The 20,325-nt window shown below is 42.0% G+C and overlaps 1 protein-coding gene across 2 annotated transcripts in view; it reads left to right on the top strand.

The window, feature by feature from the left end:
- Positions 1 to 7,412: 7,412 nt before the first annotated feature.
- PTPN2 (protein tyrosine phosphatase non-receptor type 2) overlaps positions 7,413 to 20,325 on the top strand; it is a 106,241-nt gene continuing 93,328 nt past the window's right edge. The window contains exon 1 of one of the 2 annotated variants that reach the window (XM_066352519.1): positions 7,413 to 7,605. In XM_066352519.1, the coding sequence (XP_066208616.1) occupies positions 7,537 to 7,605 (69 nt within the window). In that variant the 5' untranslated portion in view covers positions 7,413 to 7,536. The remainder of the gene's footprint in view (positions 7,606 to 20,325) is intronic. The other variant, XM_066352518.1, reaches the window with a different exon arrangement.

Here is a 20,325-nt window from a genome sequence, read left to right as displayed (position 1 = left end):
TTGCTAGATGGGATGCTGCCTGATTCATGAACTGCTCAGTAACGCCAATTCAATCTTCAAATTTACTCAGTTGAATATTGTTGTATGTGTATATATTTTTTTTAACAGTAATGAATAAAGTTTGTCCTGAAAGGGCTATAAATTCCTGATATTATTTAGGGGAGGAAAAGCTTCTTAGATAAGAATCTAAAATTTACAAGACAGGCCTTTTCCCAGTAAAAGATTGGATTTTAAACTCTTGCTAGGCTTCATTTCATTTGGCCTAGACTAGTGGTTCCAACCAGTGGTCTGCAGAAGCTGAAGGGGCCAAGACATTGCTATAAATTTGAATAACCAATTTGTCAGCTGCGGTGTTAGACCTTGGTTCTTGAGTTCTGCAAAGAAAGTATTCAGAGCCAAGAACTCGAGCACAAGTTTATTTAGCCTTTTGTGAAGAAAGTCACAGGGCTGAATAAGTAAGCCAGTTGGGCTGCATGGACTCAGGAAACGAGTTAAAGGCAAAAGGAGGGTCCTTGGAGCTTAAGAGAAAGAAAGCAAAAGATACACACCTAAGGAGAGAAGGGGGAAAGGCACAGGCATGCTCTAGGGAGAGTGTGTGTGCTCTGGTTCCCTTGTCTTAAGGGCTTTTATCTGTTCTCTAAAGGCAACCAGGGAAGCAATGGGCAGTGGCAGCTCATCCTGGGCTAGCCCCCTGACCCTGCGTTCAAGGCCCTTTTCCTCTGATTCTCCAGGGAGCTGACAGCATCCCTGCCTTGTCTCACTTCTTATAATGTTTCTAGAGAGTCAAAGCAGCCCTGCTTAGTCTCTCCCCTGCAGTTTCTTCCTTCTTAGGCCCTTCCTTGTTTCAATGTTCCCTGCTTCAATAAATACACTCTTAAAACCTGGACTCATGTTGTGAAATCTTTCCTGTATGAAGTCAAGAACTCACACACTACTGGCCCACCTTAGACAGGCCGGTTCCTGGATTTCTAGTAACATACAGACTGAAAAAGAATGCTTCACAGAATGACATTTTGCATCTTTTATGCATTTGGAATTAAGGAGGGAACATAAAGCCTGACCAGGTGGTGGCACAGTGGATAGACCATTGACCTGGGATGCTGAGGACCTAGGTTCAAAATGCTGAGGTTGCTGCCTTGAGTGTGGGCTTACCAACTTTAACATGGGGTCACTGGCTTGAGCATGGAATCATAGACATGACCCCATGGTTACTGGCTTCAGCCCAAAGGCAACTGGCTTGAAGCTCAAAGTTTCTGGTTTGCCCCAAGGTTGCTGGCTTGAGCAAGAGGTCACTGACTCAGCTGGAGGCCCCCCACCCCAACCCCATCAAGCCATGTATTAGAAAGCAATCAATGAACAAACAACTAAAGTAATGCAACTATAAGTTGATGTTTCTCATCTTTCTCCCTTCCTGTCTGTATGTCCCTGTCTGTTTTTCTCTCTCTCTCTCACTAAGAAAAGAAAAAGAAAAAAAAAGAAAAGAACATAAAGAAGTTTACATGAAGGTGGGAGAAAGCAAGGCAGGGATTGGATTATCCTCACTTTGAGGGCAGTTTAGCTCTTGAGAGGGTTCTGAAAAGAGGCATTTCAAAAATGTGTTAACCCAGGTGCACAGAAACAATAGATAGTGCTTGCTTGATGAAGTCAGTATGCCTGGGGCATTACTATCCACCATGACCTGCCCAGTTACAAATTTATGATCAGATCAACGGTGAGGTTACTTTCCATAGAACTTTTATCCACAGGGGCAAAGGATGAACCTGAAACTTAAAAATCTTGAAAACTTTTAGCCCTGTCCAGATAGCTTGGTTAGTTAGAGCATCATCCCAATACACACAGGGTGCAGGTTTGAACCCTGGTCAGGGCACATATAGGAACAGATTGATGTTTCTATCTCTCTCTCCCTCTCCCTACCATTTTCTCTCTATAAAATCAATAAATAAAAATTATTAAAAATCTTGGAAATGTTTGATCTTGACTTCAAGTCAAGATGTAGGTTTGGCATATATGGAATTGCATGTAAGAACTATTTGGGTTGGGCATTATATGCCAGAGAGAATTAGTTATATGTTGTAAGTAGAATATCTAAAAAGCAAGTTACTCTCTTGTTTTCTTTTCACTTCTCAGCTTTAGGAAATCATTGTATAATTATTCTTCTACAGCAATAGTTTTCAAACTTTATAATGCATAATAACCCCCAGAGATCTTGTTAAGGCTGGTTCCTGGACTCTATCGCCAGAGATTCGGATTCAGTAGGTAGGGGTGGAGCCTAAAACTTGCATTTCTAACATGCTAACAGTTCTGTACATGATGCTAGTGTCAGAACCAGTGCCTTAGAATCTCAGCTGTATTCAAAAAATAACAACAAACTTAGTAAGACTGTGGAAGGAGGGGCAGGCCCCCTCTTGGCTTAGAAGGAAGAAATTAAAAGAATACAAGAGAAAGGAGCCAGCTTGGGTAACTGAGTCAGCCAGTGATAATTTATCTATATCCCATAGTTACAATACAAAACAAGAACAGTAAGATCTGTATGTAACTATGGCCAGTGATCTGGAAACCCCTTCCCCCTTGTTACCCCCCTGAAACTTTCCCTCCCCTCTCCTTGAGTCCTGGGAAACCTTAAACAAAGAAATCACATGCCCATTGCTTAGATACTGTAAAGGTATATATAACCTGTAAGAAAATCAACTTCGGGGAGCCTGTGTTTTGGAGCAACAAACTCTACGTGCTTTGCTGGCTTAATAAATTCTCTTTCCTTTAATGATTGAGTTATCTGAGTGTCTATCCTCCATCGGGTCACTTCCTGCAACAAGACAAGTACTATGCCCCAACGAGGGAGGTTCACAAGTGAGTTTCAAAGTAATGGTAAATACCTGGTGAAAAGAATTGTTTTGAGATCAAGGTGTTCTTTCCTTCAGGGAAATAACCCCTCATTACCACCACTTCAACCTTGGAGGAAATAACTTGATTTTTAGGGGGCAGAGGGTTGCTCTTTCTTCACAAAATAGTATATATTTTCAGGTTGGAAAGCTAATTGATGCCAACAATCATGGAGTAACCTGGGAGATAACATGCTTTTAATCTAAATAGTAATCAGTGTTGTTAAAGAAAAGACTGCAGGCCTAAAAGGGTGGCACTCATACTAAAAGCTCAGGATACCAAACCTAGATTTAATATCTGATCTAATTGCAGTTTCAACGTCTCCCAGAAACAATCTTTTTTTTTTTTTTTTAGCATGCGCGCTCGCGCACGAGAGAGAGAGAGAGAGAGAGAGAGGAGAGATGAAAAGCATCAACTCATAGTTGCAGCATTTAGTTGTTCACTGATTGCTTCTCTTATGTGCCTTCACAAGGAGGGGGGCAGCTCCAACTGAGTCAGTGACCCCTTGCTCAAGCCAGCAACCTTCAGCTTCAAGGTAGTCATCTTCAGACTCAAGCCAGAGACCATGGGATCAGGGTAATGATCCCACGCTCAAGGCAGTGACACTGTGCTCTAGTTGGTGAGCCTGTACTCAAGCCAGATAAGCCTGTGCTCAAGCAGGTGATCTTAGCATTTTGAACCTGGGACCTCAGCGTTCCAGGGTGACACTCTATCCCAGGGGTCGGGAAGCTTTTTGGCTAAGAGAGCCATGAACGCCAGATATTTTAATTTTTTTTTAATTTTTTTTTTTTTTTGTATTTTTCCGAAGCTGGAAACGAGGAGAGACAGTCAGACAGACTCCCACATGCGCCCGACCGGGATCCACCCGGCACGCCCACCAGGGGCGAAGCTCTGCCCACCAGGGGGTGATGCTCTGCCCCTCCGGGGCGTTGCTCCGCCGCGACCAGAGCCACCCCAGCGCCTGGGGCAGAGGCCAAGAAGCCATCCCCAGCACCCAGGCCATCCCTGCTCCAATGGAGCCCCGGCTGAGGGAGGGGAAGAGAGAGACAGAGAGGAAGAAGGAGGGTGGAGAAGCAAATGGGTGCTTATCCTATGTGCCCTGGCCGGGAATCAAACCCGGGTCCCCCACACGCCAGGCCGACGCTCCACCGCTGAGCCAACCGGCCAGGGCCAACGCCACATATTTTAAAATGTAATTCCATGAGAACCATAAAACGACCCGTGTATGTTAGGCATTATCCAATAAAAATTTGTTGTTGTCCCAGAGGACAGCTGTGATTGGCTCCAGCCACCCACAACTGTGAACATGAGCAGTAGGAAATGAATGGATTGTAATACATGAGAATGTTTTATATTTTTAACGTTATTATTTTTTTTAAATAAAGATTTGTCTGCGAGCCAGATGCGGCCATCAAAAGAGCCACATCTGGCTCGCGAGCCACAGGTTCCCACCCCCTGCTCTATCCATTGTGCCACCACTGGTCAGGCCTGAATCATATTTTCATTAATTAACATGCAGAGGAACATTTTTTTCTCCCACAAGTATTTTAATCCTGTCAGGCAGCGCTGTCCCACAGAACTCTGATGATAGAAATGCGCGTGTGCTGCCATACATTAACCACCAGACACATGTGGCCATTGAGCACTTAAAATATGGCTAGCGTTGTCAGAAACATCCAAAGCTGTAGAAAATTTTTGAGTTTATTTTAACCAAACTGATGTCATGCCTGGAAGCAAGATCTGAAATGTTCTGAGAATCACAGTTCTGCAGGGTTTTTTTATACATTTGGAATTATGAAGAGAATTTACGGAAGATTACATGTTGACAAGATTATGTGTTCCCAAGGGTGGTGTGCGGTTCGGAATGAGCCATCCCAGATGTGCGTCAGTAGTATAAGGATTGGTTTTTTAGCTAAAGGCAATTTTAGCTTCAGGTTCAACAGGAACTTCTGCCTCTCCCTTTAACCACCTAGAACAGTGGTCCCCAATCCCCGGGCCGCGGACTGGTACCGGTCCGTGGGCCATTTGGTACCCGTCCTCAGAGGAAAAATAAATAACTTACATTATTTCCATTTTATTTATATTTAAGTCTGAACGATGTTTTATTTTTTAAAAATGACCAGATTCCCTGTTACATCCGTCTAAGACTCACTCTTGACGCTTGTCTCGGTCACGTGATACATTTATCCATCCCACCCTAAAGGCCAGTCCGTGAAAATATTTTCTGACATTAAACCGGTCCGTGGCCCAAAAAAGGTTGGAGACCACTGACCTAGAAGACCTGAATTAGGGACCTTGCCCATAATAAGAGATTATTGCCAATGATAACCTTTTTGACCCACCTCTATGACAGAAAAAACTAATTTATTAAGTATCTACTCTTTTTATCATTCTGCAATGACCCTTTTAAGTCCTTAAGGTGCCTTATCTTATCCCTAACATAGAAGTCTTTTATTCTAGATCCCCCTTTCTCTCTCTACACCTCTCAGGAATATGGGGTCTCTGATTCTCTCATATAAGTGCGATCCCCATACATATGCTTTAAATTTGGTTATTTTCTCCTGCTAGTCTGTCTCATGTCTATTTGAATGTTAGATCAGCCAGAACAACCTGAAAGGTAGAGAAAAGTTTGTTTCTCCCCTGCAGTGGTTATCCCCTTAAAGAATCTAAAAAGGGGGGTTATTCTGGCGTTTCAAAGGTGTGTTAACCTAGATGCACAAGAACAATCTATAAGGCTTGGTTAAGGCAAAGATAAACCTTTTTATAATCCTGGGTAGTCACTACGCACCATGACCTGCCCAGTTAGGAATTTTATTAACAGATCACCCTGGTGAGTTAACTTTCAGTCAGATGTATTACAGAACCCCTTGTTCGTTCACACTAATACAACTAAGGAACCAAAATTTTAATTTGTTAAAGATTATTAATTATGCTTTTTGAGGATAATGAGGTAAGAAAAAGTTTATTTTACATTTAAAATTTTTTTATTTATTGATGTGAGAAACAATTTGTTGTTCTACTTATTTGTGCATTAACTGGTTTATTCTTGTATGTGCTCTGACTAGGAATGTGCAACCTTGATGTATGGAGACAACATTCTAACCAATTAAGCTACCTGGCCAGACTTTAAGGGTAGGGAGAACTACTGTTATAGGTATAAGGACCACTGCAATGAGTCTTGTAGTGTGAGTGAGATTGGATTTGTATAAAAGGTGTGTTATTTTGTCAAACAAAATTCAACAACTCATAGATACAGAGTATAGACTGGAGGTTGACAGATGGGAGAGGGGTCCAGTGGCTGGGTGAAACAGGTGAAGAGAATAAGAAGTACAAATTGTTAGTTACAAAATAGTTAAGGGGATGTAAAGTACAGCATAGGGAATATAGTCAATAATATTGTAATAACTATGTATGGTGCCAGGTGGGTACTTGAAATATCGAGGGGATCCCTTTGTCAAGTATATGATTGTATGCTATACACCTATACTGAAACAAAATAATAATGAATGTAAATTGTAATTAAATGTATATTTTTAAAATTTCAACAATATGGTGTCACTTGTGCCAAAACCCAAGATACCAAACCTAGATTTAATACCTGACCTAATTGCTGTCTTAACCACTTCCAGAAACATAATGAAAGAGTTTGGAAATTTCAGATCAGTATCAATGAGGTAAACTGTCAAGTGAAACCTCTCCACCCCCTCTCCCACCCCCAGAAAGAGGGAATTTGCACCCTTGCCTTCCCCCACCTTCGCCAAAAAGATATCCTAGTGTGAAAATTATCCTTTTTTTCTTAACAGTTCCCTTGCCCCCCTTTCCTTTCTAAAAAGCCCCTCCATTTTGTACAACCCTTCAGACCACCCTTCTAATTGCTAGATGGGATGATGTTCAATTAATTAACTGCTTAATAAAGCCAATTTACATTTTCCCATTTACTTAGCTGAATTTGGTTTTTTAACAAACCCTTCACATTTCTCATGGAGAAAATAAAATAAGCACATGAGTTTACCAACAGGTAACATTAACTTTTAAATTGTGTCACAATCTGTATTCTCCCTAACTCTAGGAGAGGTGGCCTATCCTCGTGCTATTTGTCACAAAATCCCCAGGTGCGAGGGAACTGGCATCAGGGCTCATTAATTCTACAAGAAGGCTGAAAATTTTCTTCCAAAGTTGTCCACAGGCCGCTAAATTGACCTAGATGATATTTAAAACAAAATAACGGGAAAGCAAGAAGAAGGAGGTCTTAGGGAACTTTCTTGACCTGCTCCAACCACGTGAACCTTGCGGGACCGCACCTCGGTCCAGAAGTCTGGCCATCCTGCCAACCACCCCGGACAGCAGCCTCTGGGTGGTCCCCAGGGCCCCACCCCTCTCCACCTGGGCCTCTCTGGACTCCGCCTCTCCTAAGAGCCTCGCCCCGCCCCGCCCCGCCGCCCCCTTGCCGCCGCCCGCCCCTACGACGCGAGTGTCGGCGCGCTGACGTCCGACGCTCCAGGTACTTTCCCCGCAGTCGGTCAGGACTCGGCGTGGGGGCAGGGCGGGGCGCCGGACGCGCATGCGCCACTGCTCCAGCACTCTCCCCGGATCTTGCGGGTTCCTGAGCCTCTCTGCCGGCACAGGCTCCGCTAGCGCTAGCTCGCTCCAGGGGCCATGTCTGCCACCATCGAGCGGGAGTTTGAGGAGTTGGATGCTCAGAATCGTTGGCAGCAGCTGTACTTGGTGAGTCGCTGGCTCAGACAGCATGCGCTACACTCCTCCCTGGTCCCAGGCTCGCGCCCGCCGGCTCCCTCCCGCCTCCCCCGCCTCCCGCGCCTCCCGCTCAGAGCGGAAGTGGTGGCGCGCGGGCCGCGTCAGGGCTGCGCCTGCGCCGACCGAGTCTGTGGTCCTTTTTGAAAAAAACACTCGAAATGAGGCGGGGGGTAGGGGGGTGTCTATAGTCAAGCGCAAGCGCAGAGTTAGTCCTAGAAGGCGGTGCCACAGCGGCGCCTTGTGGCGGGTGTGGCGGTATTTGTGGGCTCCAGGGTAGGGACTTTGGTGGCCCAGGGACCGGTGGTTGCTGGGGTTGAGCAGGGACCTGTGAGACTGGCAGGCAGTCCGAGAGGCCGCAGGGAACAGTGGGGAGGGCAGGGGTGGGCAGCGGCCTTGGAAGCGCGGGTCGGAGGGCGGCTTCGACTTCGGCTTCTCCATCGCTGTGCTAGGTCTGCTCATGGACACCTTTTTCGCTGGCCCGGTGTTCAGTGGCCAAGCGGGCAAAGGTCAGCCGTAACATCCATTTCCGAAGGTGCTGCCGGCCCTTGCCTCGGTTTTGTGGGTGCTACCTGGGCCTTCGAAATGCTGGTGCCTAACCGTGGTGGTGGCGAGAGCTGCAGCCCTCGGCAGCCTGGATTTCTCGGTAGAGCCCACCGTCGCGGCGTGCAGGTCCTCCACGGAGGTTCCGGGAACGAGAATGGGCTCTGCTTGTGTTAGTTAAATAAGGGTGTCATTCTCTTTTCAGTTTTCTTTACTGAGACACACTTTACATAACAATAAAATACATGGGTCTTATGTATATAGTTAAGTGAGTTTCATAAATGTATACCGCTGTGCAAGCACCTTTCAAATCAAAACAACCTTTCCGTCTACCCAGAAGGTGCTGTCAAGCTCCTCCACCCCATAGGCCACCACTGTTCTGATTTCTTATCATCAGAGAATAATCTTGCCTGTTCTCCAACTCCTGTAAACAGGCTCATATAGTTGAACTCCTTTGTAATGAGTTTCTTTAACTCAACTAGGGAAGTTTTTAAAGTATTTTTATCTTTTGATTTAATATCATTTAAAATTACTTAATTGCCTGTTCTCTACTGTTTAATTATTAGCATATTACTCCCAACATTGAATCGAATGGTTGTGAGTTGCTCCTGCTGGTGGGTTCACTGTACGGTAAAAGAGAAGAAAGAAAAAGAAAAGGCTTTCCTGTAAATCTTGCTAGTCCTGGGTTTTTCCCCATTCCATTTAATTAGATGACAGGAAAAAAAAATGTGTTCTTTGTCATTATGTTCAGAATGTAACATTTTCCTCTTGCATGCAATAGCGGGAAGTGGAATGAATATCCTGACTCATGAATACAGAACTGTTAGGATAGGGTACTAACTTTAAAGAATGCTGGTGAGGACTTTTCCAAATATAGAAAAATTTAAATGCAAATTCTAGTAGGAATCTATGTGAGAGCCTGCCAGCTGTGTCTTCTCCAGTTGTATTTGTTGTAGCAGAGGCTGCTTGTCTGCAAATTACTGGTCATACATCAAAATACAGAACTGAGAAGAGAAAGGTTAATGCTACAAGTTAACTCAGCTTAACATTTTGGTTAAGCACTTTGAGATAGATAGATATATCATTTGATATATATAATGTAACATTCAGTGAAAATTATAATCCCTCTCATCAGAAAATGCACCATATCCACTGAAAATTTCAGTTTCAGAGAGTTAGGACACCCTTCCACGGGCTCGTGCCTAGGTGTCCTTTAGTTTATTGGGTTGGTCAGTGCTCATTATTTTTTCCTAAAGAAAGAACAACAGTAGTTTGGTCAGGAGAAATCATGCAATACACTCCGTTGTTACGCTAAAAGTAGATCACAAACCCAAAAATTAGTTAGCAATGGAAAGCAAGCCTAGAAAGAGTTTAGTGTTTTCCTTTGACTCTAGAATATCCATTTAGCCATTTACCAATATGTGCTGAACATCGGTCGTAGGCCATTCTCTGCGCTGGGCCTTGGAGATTCAGCAGAGAATGCCAGTGACAAAGTTTTTGTTCTTTTTTATTTTTAATTTTTCCATTAATTTGAGAGAGAAAGGAAGGGAGAGAGAGAACAACTTGTTTCGCTTAGTTCCATCTAGTCGCACACTCATTGATTGCTCCTCCTACGTCCCCTGACTGGGGGGTTGATCCTGCGACCTCTGGTGCACCGGGTTGATACTCTATCCATTGAGCCACCCGGCCAGGGCACTCTTTTGTTTTATTATTATTATTATTATTATTATTATTATTTGTATTTTTCTGAAGCTGGAAACGGGGAGAGACAGACAGACTCCCGCATGCGCCTGACCGGGATCCACCTGGCACGCCCACCAGGGGCGATGCTCTGCCCACCAGGGGGCGATGCTCTGTCCCTCTGGGGCGTCACTCTGCCACAACCAGAGCCACTCTAGCGCCTGGGGCAGAGGCCAAGGAGCCATCCCCAGCGCCTGGGCCATCTTTGCTCCAATGGAGCCTTGGCTGCGGGAGGGGAAGAGAGAGACAGAGAGGAAGGGGGGGGGGTGGAGAAGCAAATGGGCGCTTCTCCTGTGTGCCCTGGCCGGGAATCGAACCCGGGTCCCCCGCACGCTCTACCGCTGAGCCAACTGGCCAGGGCCAGGGCACTCTTTTTAATTAAAAAAACTTTCCCCATGGCTTAGAGTGAGAGAGAGAGAGAGAAAGAGGCAAGGAAGAGAGGGAAGAGAAGGGACATCAATTCGTTGTTCCATTTAGTTGTGCACTCGTTGGTTGCTTCTCCTATGTTCCCTAACTGGGGATTGAACCCATGACCTCAGTGTGCTGGGACAACACTCGGTTCATTAAGGTACCCAGCCAGGACCCAAAGTTCCTGTTCTTGAGGACCTCACATTCTAGGATTTGTTCTTTTGAGGGTCTCATTGCAATTCCACATTTTCTTTTTGTTGTTGTTGTGTGACAGAGACAGAGAGAGGGACAGACAGACAGGAAGAGAGAGAGATGAGAAGAGTCAGTTCTTTGTTGCAACTCCTTAATTCATTGATTGCTTTCTCATATGTGCCTTGACTGGGGGGCTAGCAGACTGAGTGACCTCTTGCTCAAGCCAGCGACCTTGGGCTCAAGCCAGCGACCGTGGGGTCATGTCTATGATCCCCACTTTCAAGCCAGTGACCCCGTACTCAAGCTGGTAGCCCGCGCTGAAGCCGGTGACCTTGGTGGGTTTCAAACCTGAGTCCTCTGCGTCCCAGTCCGACGCTCTATCCACTGTGCCACTGCCTGGTCAGGCTGCAATTCCATATTTTCATTCATTCACTTAAGACATGTCTTTTATGTGTCAGTGTTAGACTGAGTCCCTACTCTTAAAAATACAGCCTAGTGGGGAATAGTAAATAGGTAAGCGGATGAAAATGTAAAAGTAATAAGTGCAAAAGTTAGTATTAAGCACAGGGTGCTAGATATCCCTCAAAGGGGTGCTCTGGGAGATCTAGTGAAGCTTCCTGGAAGAGGGAGGGCCTTATCTAAATCTTGAAGGATAGTATGACCAGGTGAGGAGAATAAGGGAAAGGGAGAGAATTAGTGTTCCAGAAAAGGAAGAAAGGTATGCAAAGGCACAGAGCATGGAATGCCAAGACAACCACCAACAATTGAGCCTGATAAGGAGTATGGTGTGGATTTGAGGTGCCCAAGAGAAAGAGTATATGAAGCTCTTATAAATAAGCCTAAGGAATTTGAGCTAGTTAATAGGTTTTACTGAGGAATTTTAAGACCGGTGGTGCCACGGTCATATTATTTATATGTATGTATACGTATGTATTTTATTTTATTTTATTTTTTCCTTAGACAGGAAGGGAGAGAAAGGCAGGGAGGAAAGAGATGGGAAGCATCAACTCATAGTTGTTTTACTTTAATTGTTTATTGATTGCTTCTCATACATGCCTTGTGTGGAGGGTTCAAACAGAGCCAGTGACTCCTTGCTTAAGCCAGTGACCTTGAGCTTTAAGCCAGTGACCTTGGACTCAAGCCCGTGACCTTGGGATCATCTCAGTGAGCCGGCACTCCAGCCAGCGACCCCAGGGTTTCAAACCCAGGCCCTTAGCGTCCTGGGACAACACTCAGTCCGCTGTGCCACCACTAGTCAGGCTTTTTAAAATAAATTTATTTATTTATTTATTTATTTATTTTATTTGAGAGAGAGGAAGAGAGAGAGACAGAAAGACAGAATCATTGATCTCTTTTAGTATATGCCCTGACAGGGGATTGAACCCACAACCTTTACATATTGAGAGGATGCTCTGACCATTTGAGCTATCCAGCCAGGGTGGTCAAACTATATTTACTTTTTAGCAAGATCATTCTGCCAGTGGGTTGAATGTAGACAGGTAGCATAAGAAAGTAGTATTTTGGAATAAACCTGAAGAGAAATGTTGCGTTCCTGAACTAAGGCAGTGGCAGTATGAATGAAGAGGGGATACAGATTTGAAGTAGTGAAGGGGATAAATAAGTGTGGACTTGACACTGTTCAATTTGAAGTACCTGTAAGAGATAGAAATAGAATGTATAGAGATAGAAATTTAATATATAAATTGGGAGTTTAGGAGAGTTCTGAGATGGAAATATAATTTTGGAAATCATGAGCACGTAGGTGATGTTTGAAGTCCTAGACTTTGGTGACTTCAGCTAGGGATATGTAGGGGGTTTGGAAATACTGAAGGCAAGGACAGAAACTTGACAGACAACATTTATGAGCATAAGTAGAGGAAAAGATGCTTGCAAAAAAAGACCAGAGAGGAATAGCCATAGAAATGGGGAGAAAACTGGTGGCAGGGTCTAGAGGGCATTAATGGTCAGCAGGGCAATTTGTGCAGATGGGGCAGCTAAGATCAAAAGGGCCCATCGAATTAATGACTAAGAAATTAACATATCTTAAAGAGAGAAATATCAGTGGAGTATAGAAGTCAGATGTCGGGTGTTGAGAAGATGGAAGAAGTACAAATGACCAAGTATACATATAGCTCTCTTAAGAAGCCCAGCGTAATGAGATGGAGTGGGGAAATGCGGCTAAAATGAAACATGATTATGTGACTTCTCTACTTAAAACCTTCAATGGTTACCATTGCTCATAATGTAAAATTTAAACCCGTCCTGTAGCTCTCAAGACCACATGTCCTACCTCCCAATATGACTTCTCTCTTTTTCACTAGGTTCTGTTCCTTTAAATGTGCATGTCCGTTCTCTTCTTGGGTCTTTATAAATGTAGTTCTTTTTGCATTAGCACAACTTTTCCCTCTTTCTTTTCCCCTTTTGCTTAACTACTTACTACTCATCCCTGAAGTCTCACTTCCTTAGGGGGTGCCTTCACAAGTGTGCCATGTGGGGTATGATCTCCCGTTAAATATTTCTACAGCATGCCATGACTTCCCCTTTCATAGCAGTGCAGCAGATTTAACAAGCTGCAGCAGCAGATTGTTTAGGGGACACAATTTGCACTTTGCAACCACTCTTGCTTGAGCAGGGAAAAGGTGTTTAAGTGGGCTTTCTGCTTTGTATGGCTTAACAGTGGGTGATATTTATGATAATGTTTCAGGAAAATTGTACTTTTTTGGCAATGCTAACTGGATGAATTAAAGAAAGACTTTACTTTTTTTTTACTATAAATGTTTTATTTTCAGTTGCAGTTGACATATATATAATTAATTTCAGGTGTACAACCCAGTGATTAGATATTTCTATAACTTAGGAAGTGATCTCCCTGATAGATCTAGTACCCAAGTGACACTATACGTAGTTACTACAGCAGGGGTCCCCAAACTTTTTACACAGGAGGCCAGTTCACTGTCCCTCAGACCGTTGGAGGGCCGGACTATAAAAAAAACTATGAACAAAACCCTATGCACACTGCACATATCTTATTTTAAAGTAAAAAAAAAACAAAAAACAAACACCAAGTAAATTTAAATCAACAAACTGGCCAGTATTTCAATGGGAACTATGGGCCTGCTTTTGACTAATGAGATGGTCAATGTGCTCCTCTCACTGACCACCAATGAAAGAAGTGCCCCTTCTGGAAGTGCAGCGGGGGCCGGATAAATGGCCTCAGGGGGCCTAATGTGGCCCGCGGGCCGTAGTTTGGGGACCCCTGTATTACAGTATCATTGACTGTATTCCTTATGCTGTACTTTACATCCCTGTGACTACTCTGTAACTATCAGTTTGTACTTCTTATTCCCTTCACCTTTTTCATTCATACTCCCACTCCCTCTTGCCCTCCCATCAGGCACTATTCAAAATGTTCCATATATCTATGAGTCTGTTTCTGGTCAGCTTGCTTGTTAGATCCACATATAAGTGAAATCATGGCATTTGTCTTCCTCTGTATGACTTATTTCATTTAGCACAATACCCTCTAGGCCTGTTTATGTTGCAGACATTTATCTGATCATCTACAGATGGACCCTTAGGTTGCTTCCATATCTTGGCTATCGTAAGTAAAGCTGCCATGAACATATGGATATATATACAGTGTGTCCGTAAAGTCATGGTGCACTTTTGACTGGTCACAGGAAAGCAACAAAAGACGATAGAAACGTGAAATCTGCACCAAATAAAAGGAAAACCCTCCCAGTTTCTGCAGGATGATGTGGCAGCATGTGCGCATGCACAGATGGTGGCGTAACACCGTGTATACAGCAGAGCAGCCCACGGCCATGCCAGTTGAGATGTGGACGGTACAGAGGAAAGTTCAGTGTGTTCTGTCGCTCACTAAATTTGAATCTGTGACCAAAGTGCAACGTGAATATCGGCGCATTTATAACGAAGCGCCATCACATAGGAATAACATTACTTGGTGGGATAAGCAGTTGAAGGAAACCGGCAGTTTGGTGGAGAAACCCTGTTCTGGTAGGCCATCAGTCAGTGACGAGTCTGTAGAGGCTATACGGGATAACTACCTAAGGAGCCCTAAAAAATCTGTGCGTGAGCCCACTGCACTGAATAGGTATGAAACTGGGAGAGTTTTCCTTTTATTTGGTGCAGATTTCACATTTCTGTCGTCTTTTGTTGCTTTCCTGTGACTGGTCAAAAGTGCACCATGACTTTACGGACACACTGTACTTTTTTCGATTTAGTGTTTTGAGCTTCTTCAGAAAAATGCCCAGAAGTGGAATGGTTGGGTCCTTCTTTGTTTCTTGTTATAGCCTTTGTTTTATCATCTACTTTGTCAGGTGTAAGTGTTGCTATGCCAGCTTTTTTGTTTGTTTTTTGTATTTTTCTGAAGCTGGAAACGGGGAGAGACAGTCAGACAGATGTTTGTCTGTTTTTATTTTCATAAAATACCTTTTTCCATTCCTTTCAATCTGTGTGTGTGTTTCAATCTGAAGCGAGTTTCTTATAGACAACATATGTAAGGGTCTTGTTTTCTTTCTTTTTTTAATTTAGAAATTAAATTTAATAGGGTGATAATGATCAAAAAGAGAACATAGGTTTCAGGTAAATATTTCTATAGCATATGAACTGTTGATTGTGTTGTGTGCCCGTCACCCAAAGTCAAATCATTTTCTGTCACCATATATTTGTCCCTCTTACTGCCTTCCCCCATTAACCCCCTCTCCTTGGTAAACCATTTCACTTTGATCTATACTGCTCACTAAAATTAGGGGATATTTCAAAATGAATATGAAGCAGTAAAAAAAAAAAGGAAGCAATTGATTTTTTTTTTATTAAACCAGAACATCAGAAAGCAAACGACAAGTCAAAGAAAGTTCAATTATGCAAATGAGATGCAAAACAAACTTTTATTTCATTGGTGAAAACGCACTATACAAAAGGCTGAAAGTACTGGAGTGTCTGCACATTCCTGATCCCTTAATTTCTATGAGCAATGTATGTCCATAAGTCTCAATTTTATATCCCATCTATGCATGAAATTATATAGTTCTTAGCTTTTTCTGATTCACTTATTTCACTTAGTATAATGTTCTCAAGGTCCTTCCGTGTTGCCACGAATAGCAATATATCATCATTTCTTATGCCTGAGTAGTATTCCATTGCATATCTATACCACATCTTCTTTTTCCAGTCCTCTATTGAGGAACACTTTGGTTATTTCCATGTCTTAGCCACCATGAATAATGCTCTGATGAACATGGGGGTGGCACGTGTCTTTGCATACCAGTGTTTTTGAGTTTTTTTGGGTAGATACCCAATAGAGGGATTGCTGGGTCATATGGTAGCTGTATTCTTAATATTTTGAGGAACTGCCTACTGTCTTCCATAATGGCTTTGCCAGTTTACATTCCTAGCAGCAGTGAATGAGTGTTCTTTTTTTCTCCACAGCCTCTCCACCACTTGTTATTACCTGTCTTGTTGATAATAGCCAATCTAACAGATGTGAGGTGGTATCTCATTGTAGTTTTGATTTGCATTTCTCTGATAGCAAGCAAGGATGAGCATCTTTTCATATATCTATCTGTTGATTGTATGTCTTCATGGAGACGTGTCTGTTAGGGTCCTCTCCCCATTTCTTAATTGGATTGTTTTGCCTGTTTGTTCTGAGCTTTGTGAGTTCTTTAGATATTAGTTATTAACCCCTTGTTGAAGCTGTTGTTTGTGAATAGCATCTCTATGTGGTTGACTGTCTTTTTGTTTTGTTGTCAGTTTTATTTTGCTGTGCAGAAGCTTTTTAGTTTTAGGTAGTCCAGTGGTAGTCAACCTGGTCCCTACCGCCCACTAGTGGGCATTCCAGCTTTCATGGTGGGCAGTAGTGGAGCAACCAAAGTATAAATAAAAAGATAGATTTAACTATAGTAAGTTGTTTTATAAAGATTTATTCTGCCAAATTTAGCAAAAATCCAACATAAAGTATTTGGTAAGTAATTATTATTATTTGGTTTAACTTGCTGTAACTCTGCTTTATAAATTTTATAAAGTAAAGTTACTTCCCTACTTTATAAATCACCATTACTGTGGAACTGGTGGGCAGTTAGAAAATTGTACTACTAACAGAGATACAAAAGTGGGCGGTAGGTATAAAAAGGTTGACTACCCCGAGATAGTCCCATTTGTTTATTTTTGCCTTTACTTCCCTTGTCTTTGGGGTCGATTTCATAAAATGTTCCCTACAGCCAAAGTCCATAAGTTTAGTACTTATGTTTTCTTCTATGTAATTTATTGTTTCAGATCTTATATTTAGGTCTTTGATCTATTTTGAATTAATATTTGTGCATGAGACAAGGTATAGTCAAGTCTCATTGTGTTGCATATGGCTTTCCAAGTTTCCCAGCACCATTTATTGAAGATGCTTTCTTTTCTCTCTGTGTTTTGGCTCTTTTGTTGGTAATCATTTGTCCGTATATGTGTGGTTTTATTTCTGGGCTCTCAATTCTGTTTTATTGGTCTGCTGTTTTTCTGCAAGTAGCATGCTGTTTTCATTATTGTGGCTCTGTAGTATATGTTGAAGTCAGGTAATGTGATACCTCTGCCTCCATTCTTTTTCTCAGGATTGCCTTGGCTATTTGGGTTTTTTTTTGGTTCTATACAAATCTGGTGATTTTTTTGTTCAATTTCTTTTTAAAAAATGACATTGGGTTTTAATGGGGGTTGCATTAGATTTATATATTGCTTTGGGTAATATGGCCATTTTAACTATATATGTTGATTCTTCTGATTCATGAACATGGAATTATTTTTCCATTTCATTGTGTCTTTTTGAGTTTCTTTTAATAATGCTTTGTAGTTTTCAGGGTATAGATTCTTCACATTTTTTATTACGTTTATTCTTAGGTATTTTGTATTTTTGTTGCAGTTGTAAAAGAATTTTTTTCTGTTCATTTTCTCAAGTTATATTGTTGGCATGTAGGAAAGCAGTAGACTTTTTTGTGTATTGATTTTATATCCTGTGACTACTATATTTGTTATTGTTTCTAATAGTCTTTTTCTGGAGTCTTTGGGCTTTACTATATGTAGGATTATGTCATCTACAAAAAATGATACCTTTACTTCTTTCCTGATATGGGTGCCTTTTATTTCTTTCTCTTGCCTGATTGCTCGGACTGAGACTTTCAGTACTATGCTGAGTAGGAGTGGAAAGAGGGGGCTTCCTTGTCTTGTTCCTGATTTTAAAGGAAAAGTCTTCAGTTTTTTATCATTTAGTATATTGGCTGATGGTTTGTCATATACGGCCTATATTATGTTGAGATACAGTTTTTCTGTATCCATTTTATTGAGTGTTTTCAACGTAAATGAATGTTGCAGCCTGACGTGTGGTGGCACAGTGGATAGAGCGTCAACCTGGAATGCTGTGGTTGCTGGTTTGAAATCCCGGCCTTCCCAAAACTCAAAAACATTGGTACATAAAGATACATGCAGCCCCATGTTCATTGCAGCGTTGTTCACAGTGGCTAAGACATGGAAACAACCAAAAGCCCTTCAATAGAAGATTGGATAAAGAAGATGTGGTATATATATACAATGGAATACTACTCCGCCATAAGAAATGATGACGTAGGATCATTTACAACAACACGGATGGACCTTGATAACATTGTACTGAGTGAGATAAGTAAATCAGAAAAAACTAAGAGCTGTATGATTCCATACATAGGTCGGATACAAAAATGAAACTCATGGACATGAACAAGTGTGTGGTGGTTACCAGGCGGAGGGGAAGGGAAGAGAGGGAGGGGGAAGGAGGAGAAGGAGGGGAACAAAGAGAGAAACAAAATATAGTGTGAAGGAAGATGATTTGACTTTGGGTGATGGATATACAACATAATCAGCTGTCCAAATGATGTGGAGATGTTTTCTCTAAATCTATATACTCTGGTTGACCAATGTCACCCTGTTAAAATTAATTGTCTAAATAAAAAACAAAAAGAAGAAGAAAGAAACCCTGGCTTGCCCGGTCAAGGCACATACGAGAAGCAATCAGTGAATAACTCAAGTGAAGCAACTACAATCTTGCTCTCTTCCTCTCTACCCTCCTTTCTCTCCCTCGTATATCTCCCCCCTCTCCTTTCTCCCCTCGCCCCTTGTCTCTCCCCCCTCCTCTCTTTAAAATAAATAAATTAAGATCTTTTTTTAAATTTTTTATTTATTTATTCATTTTAGAGGAGAGAGAGAGAGAAGGGGGGGAGGAGCAGGAAGCATCAACTCCCATATGTGCCTTGACCAGGCAAGCCCAGGGTTTTGAACCGGCGACCTCAGCATTCCAGGTCGAAGCTTGATCCACTGCGCCACCACAGGTCAGGCCAATAAATTAAGATCTTAAATGGATGTTCTGTCTTATCGAATGCCTTTTCTGCATCTATTGATAGAATCATATGATTTTTGTTCTTTGTTTTGTTGATGTGGTGTACTACAATTGTTTCCGTATGTTGAACCATCCTTGTGCTTCTGGAATGAATCCCACTTGAATGTGATGTAGTATTTTTTTTAATGTATTGTCGTATTCGATTTGCTAGTATTTTGTTTAGGATTTTTGTATTTGTATTCATTAGCAGTATTGGTCTGTAGTTTTCTTCTTTGTGTTGTCTTTGCCTGGTTTTGGTATCAGTGTTATGCTTTCTTGATACAGTGTCCCCTTTATCATTATGAAATGTCCATCTTTGTCTCTTGTTACCTTTGTTGTCTGGAAGTCAGTACTGTCACCTATGAGTATGGCTACACTTGCTTTTCTTTGAGTATTATTTGCTTGGAGAATCGTTTCGTAAACTTTTATTTTGAGTCTACTTTTGTCCTTGCAGTTTAGATGTCTCCTGAAGGCAGCACATGGTTGGGTTTTGCTTTTTGATCCAGTCTGCTACTCTGTGCCTCTTTACTGGTGAGTTCAGTCCATTTACATTTAGGGTAATTATTAACACTTGAGGATTTCCTAGAGCCATTTTATGTTTTGTTTTTCTGGTAGCTCTGTGTCTAGTTTGGTTCTTCTCTTTGTGTTTCTGTTTGGTGGTTTTCCATACTTCTTTCCCTTGTTTCCTCATTTTATAGTAGTTACTTTTGACTTTTGAGCTCCCAGTTTGTATAAGGCATATGCTATATACTTTATGTGGAATTATTTAAGAGGTAGCTACAAATGAGGAAACTGAGACTTAATTTTTCCAACTGCAGTTAAGTGGTAGACCCAGATAGGAATCCAGGAGTTAAGAGTCTGTGTCTTAAGAAGTAAATAACTAAATGGTTAGAATTACGTGAGCATGGCAAAAATTCAAACAGTACAGAAGTATATGTAGTAGAAAAGTAAGTCACTGCCCCTGTTCTCCCTACCTCCTTTTCTATAGTAAATTACTGTAACCAGTTATCTTGTGTATCTTCCCAGGGATATTTTATCCATATCTAAGCTGTCTCTTGCCTGCCTCCCTCTTCCCCTCTATCTGTCCCACCTCTGTGAAACAAATACTAGCATACTGTTTTGCACTTTGCCTTTTTCACTGAATATATATCAGAAGTTCTCCCATATAGATCTCAAGTGTTTATTTTAACAGTTAAATAATATTCATTATTTAACCACTCGTCTGTAATAGGCATATAGGTTATTTCTATGAGCTATTATAAACAGTGCCGTAATGAACAATCTTCCAGAGGTGTTTACTAGTGTACATACACTGCCATCAATTAAGGAAGTGCCTGTTTCCCTGTACCTTCATTACCCAGTTATGTTATCAAACTTTTGTCTGATAGACAAAAATGGTCTTACTA

The sequence above is a fragment of the Saccopteryx leptura genome, chromosome 11 (genome assembly GCF_036850995.1).
Source record: "Saccopteryx leptura isolate mSacLep1 chromosome 11, mSacLep1_pri_phased_curated, whole genome shotgun sequence".
NCBI lineage: Eukaryota > Metazoa > Chordata > Mammalia > Chiroptera > Emballonuridae > Saccopteryx > Saccopteryx leptura.
This window is presented reverse-complemented; position numbering and strand designations above follow the sequence as displayed.